General features: G+C 30.8%; 1 protein-coding gene across 1 annotated transcript; it reads left to right on the forward strand.

The window, feature by feature from the left end:
- The first annotated feature begins 4,326 nt into the window (after positions 1-4,326).
- On the forward strand, positions 4,327-7,395 carry LOC131640018 (transcription factor MYB46-like). Its single transcript, XM_058910436.1, has 2 exons — positions 4,327-4,734; positions 6,501-7,395. The coding sequence occupies exons 1-2, from the start codon at positions 4,418-4,420 to the stop codon at positions 7,249-7,251; spliced, it is 1,068 nt and encodes a 355-aa protein (XP_058766419.1). The 5' UTR covers positions 4,327-4,417; the 3' UTR covers positions 7,252-7,395.
- Position 7,396: the final 1 nt, after the last annotated feature.

Below are 7,396 nucleotides of genomic sequence, written 5' to 3' on the forward strand. Positions count from 1 at the left end.
GAATGCAGTGGCACGCAGATGGTCCTCAATATAACCTAGGACAAATGATCAACCCGAGATACGGGGGAAGTGTTGTAGGATCCAGGCCTGAAATTACAATGATTATTAGTTAGTAACAGAATCACAATAATTAACAAAACGGAATCACAATATAATACCAATAAATTTTACCGTCAAGAGTGTGATGCTATCGGTCATCTGCTTCGTCCTCCGCTTGCAGCCTTCAGACAGCTTATGGTACAAGTACAACAAACAACCTGCCTGCGGTTCCACTCATGAATCCGCTCAAAATCATCAAAGAACCGCAAGTACATGATATTAGTGTAAGTGGCACTGATGTCCACAAAAATGGCAGTGCCAACCAGATATAACAGATATCATTTTGGTCACTTTTGGCACAATTTGTTGCAACTGGTTAATTTTGTAACTTACAAAAATAATTGAAACAAAAATTGCATTTGCTGACAAATCAGAAATGTATTTGCTACAAAATTGAAAACGTATTTTCGATTCTAAAATAGAGATGTATCTCCGAAACTAACTATAATCTAACAAAAAAATGTGTGTCTCGAAAATACATTTCCGATTTCTCAAGAATATTTTTAAAATTTCATAGGGTGTTTTAGATAGAATAAGAAATTTCCTTGATAATAAAGTTACTTACTGATAGAGCCCAATTGAGGAATGAAGGCCCAAATGGTGAAATTGCCTATCAACGAAAGAGGCCAAGGATTTGGAAACAATGATGATGTGGTAATTGGGAGAGGGCTCTTGTTTGTTGTATTAACTGCATAATGTTTTATTAATGATACAATATCTTTTTGCCCCCGGTCTCAAAATAAAAGTCTTAAAAGTTGTTACAGATTAAAAAAAAATAATGATTGATTAAATAAATATAACAATTTTATAAAAATATCTTTAATTACTATTTATTGTTATACATTATTATAAATATATAATACTATAATTCTAGAAGAGTGTAGACAATATTTATTAGAGATAAAATTGATAAAAAATTAATTAATATCGCATTCAAGAAATAAAAAAACACTAATTTTAAGGAGGGAATAGTAAAGAAGAAATAATATATTAGTGATATAATGTCTTCTTACTAAAGAAGATATTTTCAAAATAATATCTCCTATGAGTAGCTAGAGCTTTTCATTTTGCTACTGTTACTTTCAATCCATCAATAAAATACTTCAGTTCATTTAATTCTTGCTTATTTCATTAATTTCTGTTAATTCATTTGCTGGTCTGCATCACTTAGATGTTAGATTTTCATATAAAAAAGGTACAAAAAATAGATAATGTATATGGGACTAGAAATATAGAGAACTATAGAGGAGGTTATTATGTTGGTGTATGAAATATATTCCTAATAATAAGTGTAAAACACTCATACTACTAATTTGTGCATTCATTTATTATACTTGTCTTTGTCTATCTATCACACTTCCCCATGTTGATTTTGTAGCTAGCTCTTTTCTAAAACCTTCACTTACTTTAGATAGTTCGTTACTCTGGTGGTTGCACTTTCTTAATTCATTGATAGGTTAGTAATGGAAAGTTGTTGTTGGTAGGACCCCTCTTATCTAACTAAAGTCATGCTTGCTTACTTATGAGGTAATCAACATGAATAAGATTAGAGCTAGCTATAAGCTTTAGCAAGAGAAGAACATGTAGTATAGAGAAAGCATAAAAAAGCTCAAAGTATTTATTAGGATTTTGTAACTTTTTATGACTATTTTTTACCTCTACAAACATCCAAAAAATACACATACGTATGTATGTATGTATGTGTAAATGTTTGTTTCTTTCTACCCTTTATTTTTTAGTGATTAAAGATGCATTTTGAAGCAACTTCAAGCATTGGTCTATTCTTATGAAGGGTATTTATCTTATGGTTTTTAGGATTTGTGGACATGAATCCTTTCACATATTCTCTATAGTCACTATAGTATCTACTAAAAATTTGTGATTAATCATTTATTATTTGAAGTCAAAGCAATATGATGTGTTGTTAACGACATGAATTGGATCTCTGAGGTGGACAAATGGTACTTTGTTTTCTTCCATTCTTTTTACTTTTTTTTTTTTGCTACCTACACCCAACTAAATATCCTGTCATACATCACAATTCTTAATACCCAAGAAAATCATGCCGCCACTGTGTATTTCTAACACATTACAACCAATACATGTACGATTTTAGTTGTAGTTATGATTAAACACGAATGTTTATAATGATTATGATATTGGGGCAGTCGATACAGAGTTTTGCTCTGATTTTAAATGGTTCTCTACTAGTGGACAGTGAAATTGGTTCCATTGAATTAGCCTGCCGTGAAGTTGGATATCAAATTTTATAAAAAAATTTATAATGATCCGACGGCTCAGATTGATTTAAATGTGTAATTTGCTTTTTACATGTATGAATTAAATCATGTAGCATATCAAATCCATCAAATCCTCTAGCCCACTTGGTCCCTTTGAGGGATGCCAATTTATTAAATTGATTGCTTCTTTTAACTTTTTGACAATCCTTGTAGCTTTTATGAGTCAGTAGAATGTAAGGAAGTTATAATGAGTAACAACACTCAAAATAAAGAATTTTCATAGTGAATGTAAAAAAGACATCCATTACCTTACAAGAATTGGTAAACATTTTTGCATGTTCATTTTGGTACATTAACCAACTTAGTGCTAAACTTGTAGTTCTTCTTTTGATCATCTATTATTGTTTAGGCTTTAACATACACCACTTTAACCACCACATGAATAAGTAGGTTTTGTAGGGGTTGATTTTAAAATAATCTGATCTTCTAGACAAGATATTACTATCATTAGTACGTCAGCAGGATGTATTAATTAATTAACTTCCCTAAATAAAGTAGATTTTTGCATTGGTTCTTCAAATCAACTTGTTTTGTGAGTTGAGATGATGATTAAATAAGGAAACTGTTATTGTCCATACATAGAAATGTGCATGTTTTTCTTGCTCTAAAAAGATTGTCTAAAAAGTCAAGTTCTGGTTGCACCATTTCTTTCTTCTTTTTTAGCATGATTCACCTTTCTATGGAAAGGAATATATATGCTTGACAAAGGTATGGAAGGTTAAAGTAAATCACTTTCTTCAATCTCATTAACTTTTATAATCACCCTCTTCATCACCTTGGGCCTCACATTCATATACCCACATACCCTAGGATTAGGGTGGCAAAACGGGTCTGGCATCCAACATATGTTCGTTTTGTCTGCACTTTTTTCACGGGACACACAATGGTTTTAAGCCCGCACTCTCTTATGTGTCTACCTCAATTTTTTTCAGATGCAGGCATTAACATAAATTTTTATTTTATTTTTAAACTTTAGAGATACAGTGTCAGAGTGTCTGTAGACCCTCCTCACTCGACTCTCATTCTTTCACAGGACAAACAAAAATTTTAAACCCCACCCCCAACTATGTCCACACTGCTTCGTTTTTTAATGCAGGATTGACCTAAACCGGGCAGACATAGACATAGAACAGATAAAATTTATAAAACCAATATAAATAATGCATAGTTAATATTCAACCTTGATTTCTTTTGATAAATGAAAGTAACACATCTATGCACACAAATTGACTCCTACTCAAATGATAACCAATTATGGCAGTGTATCTTACAAGATGTGCTGACTTAAGAATACTACATAGTGTGTGTACATATGGACAAAGAGAAAGACTAGCAAACCTCCAAATCTCTTGTTTTGTCACCTTTCCACGTACATATGATCAAAATTAGAAGCGTATATAGTATATATCTTCTATTCATCCATATATACATTTTGAGTCTATTTTACTTCTTCATGCAATGAAACTTAAGCAAGTAGATCTTATGCACATAATTAATAACTGTTATACACACGCATATAACTATCATTAAGTTATATGCCGTCTTAACTTTACTAATTATCAATATATCTTCAATTACACGTGTGGATCATTATGTGAAGTGGAAGCAAATAACTTGCCTTCATTATAAAACAAACAAGTATATGTATATGTATATATCTGGCACACTGTAATTCATGTATATGTATATATTATGATAAATAATTACCTTGTGAGTGAAGAAAAAAGGGCATGGAGTCAAAGACAAGAAGACACATATATCTTAATATTTCTCAATCTCTCTCTCCCTAATGTCTCTCTCCAAACCGTTTTCTTTTTTCAACTAGACTCATTGATCAACCAACCAACTCCTCTTTCTCTTTCTCTCATCACTACTCTTCCCTAATTTGTAAGCAAACCCCACAACCATCACCATCATCATTATCATCATCATTCCCACCCTATGAAGCTTCTTTAATTAATTCTTTATATTATATATATACACATATATAACTTTCTCTCTCTATAAATCCTTCTCTTATGATCTCTACATCAAGAGGAGGAACTAGTAGTGCAATGAGGAAACCAGAAGCTGCATCTGGTAAAAACAACAACTCAAACAATAAGCTTAGAAAAGGGTTGTGGTCACCTGAGGAAGATGAGAAACTTATGAACTATATGTTGAACAGTGGACAAGGTTGTTGGAGTGATGTTGCTAGAAATGCTGGGTTGCAGAGATGTGGAAAGAGTTGTAGGCTTAGATGGATTAATTACTTGAGACCTGATCTTAAACGTGGTGCATTTTCACCACAAGAAGAAGAACTTATCATCCATTTGCATTCTCTTCTTGGAAACAGGTTATTTTAACTTTTTCTCTAACTCTTTTTTTGTATCTTATTGCCAAATTTTGTTTCATATATGCATTATTATTCACATTTTCTTGATGTTTTTTGAAATTTTTATATGATTTTTAAGTACTAGCTAGCTCAACCACTATTGCACATGTATTATGTCATGTATATCCAAGTATTTAGGATCTATACCAGACATGTTTAACATACATTTGCTCATTCTAGCAGTAGTTTTCATCTTTATCTGATAAAGTGAAAGTGTTATAGTACTACTAATGTAGATGAATGATTAATGTTTGAAAATAAATAAAAAGAATTTGTGTCTTATTCAACACCATAATAAAAGTTATATATTATTTATTATTAGAATTAAATTTTGTCTAATTCATTAAAAATAAAACCGAGTTTCGATCTTTAATCAATGCGCGATTTGGGTTTTTTCTAATACACATGTTCAGCGCTATTGGCTTTAATGCGTGAATATAAATAATGAGTCGTCCGAATTATCAATATGTGAGATTTGATTTCTTCAATAGACCTCACTCTTAGTGTGCAGATAAATGGTGGATGGCCTGAATCGATAGACTCGTGATATCATGATAGAATTAGAGAGTTTGATCTAATTGATCCCTATAAAACCACTTTCTATATTTAACCAATATGTAACATGAGTTTTTCCAATACACTCGCATCTAAAACTAATGAGCATGCATGAATATAAACGATAGGTAGGCTGAATTATCGACATATGTGAGAATTGATTATCCTCCCAATATTTAGCTATCCATTGAAATGTTAAGAGTGTAGTCTAGTGTATTAGTGTATGTTTGGTTATTCACAAATAATTTTTAAAAAATGATTTTAGTCAAGAATATGTTGATTGTAAAATAGTTTATATTTATATATATTTATGTAAAGCTGAGTTGAAATTTAAATTTGAGGTTGACAATCAACTCTTGAAGCAAATTAAAAGCTTAAGTTAGAATCTAGAGACAAAATCAATTATATTCGAATTTAAATATGTTTAAATAAAATTTACATTTTAAAAATTAATTTTGTCTCCTACAAACATAGTACCAAACATATTATATTAAAAAATAAAGTGGAACAAACCTATATAATATTTATAATAATTTAAAAATATTTCTAAAATTAATGCTATCAATTTTTCCCTAGAACACCATATTTCTTTTTTGTAGATATAAAAGATCCAAGTTCAATGAATCTCATTTGAATCTCACCACTTTATGTAGGACTTATTTTTAAAACTAGAGTTTATATAAGTTTCATCTAACAACATGTTAAAATTATTTACTTGAAAAAGAGAGTTTTCATAGTATTTTTCAAAAAATTATATTAAAAAGTCCAAGCCATAATTTAGAGAAGACAACAATTTTGTAAAAGATTTGTTTTAAGTCTTAGGGTGTAAAAACAAGTCTTCCTCAATTAGTCTAAGATAACACAACTAACTCAAAGTTTAAAAAATACATGCACAACAACATGCATCAAATATAATAACAATATTACTAACATATCTATATTAAAACAGCTCCTTGTAGAAGACAAAAGTACAACTGAAAACAACATATATATATATAGCCACTCTGATTCCTCTTTATTTCTACTTCGAGTTGAAGACACTCCATATTGCATAAATCCTTCAAAAAATATATAAAATAATTAACTTCCATGCAAAGCATGCATTCTTTTTTAGTTATACAAAAATGACACAAATTTAAGCAAACATACTAAATTTTGCTTCATTTTTAAAGATGGTCTCAAATAGCGGCGCGCTTACCAGGAAGAACAGACAACGAAATCAAGAACTTCTGGAACTCGACGATAAAGAAAAGACTCAAGAACATGTCGTCCAACACTTCTCCAAACCCAAGCGACGAATCCTCGTACGACGCTAACAAAGATCATCATAACATGGGAGGTTTCATAACATCTTCAACACAAGACCAACAACATATTGATCACAACCATTTTATGCCTATGTTCAATACTTCCTCACCACCTTCCATGCAAAACACAGTTTTCAATACCATCATCTCAGCTTCTTCCGGCGGCGGATTCTTCAATAACAATAACAATAATAATAATAATAATACCAATACCGGTTCATACTTCTCGCAGAATAATCATGACAGCAAAAGTACTTTTTATTTGGAAAAAGTGTTTGGGAGTGTAAATATCAATGGTGCAGAAAGAGAAGATGAGATTGGAATCTACAATGTTCCTCCTCTAGAGAGTGTTAACAGCACTATCACTTATGATGAACATACTATAAAAATGGAGAAGAACATTGCATTCAATGGAGAAGATACTTATAACAATAGTAGCTATAACTTTGATAACATTAACAACATTGTTAATGTTAGTAAGAGAAGTGATAATCAAAATAGAGGTGAAGATGAGGTGGAGAATTTGTTTCATGGAGATTTATCTGTGGGAGATTGGGACTTGGAGGATTTGATGAAAGATGTTTCATCTTTTCCATTTCTTGATTTTTCAAACTGAATATTCAAGATTCAACAAAGTGGTTTTCATTATTTTTTTTCATTTTTACACTGCAGGGTTATATTTGTATTTTTGCTGTTATACAGTACATAGGGAGTAAATTTTACTGATTAACAAGGTATAGGGTTGAAATAAAAGTCAATCA

This window comes from Vicia villosa, unplaced genomic scaffold (genome assembly GCF_029867415.1).
Source record: "Vicia villosa cultivar HV-30 ecotype Madison, WI unplaced genomic scaffold, Vvil1.0 ctg.002896F_1_1, whole genome shotgun sequence".
Classification (NCBI taxonomy): Eukaryota; Viridiplantae; Streptophyta; class Magnoliopsida; order Fabales; family Fabaceae; genus Vicia; species Vicia villosa.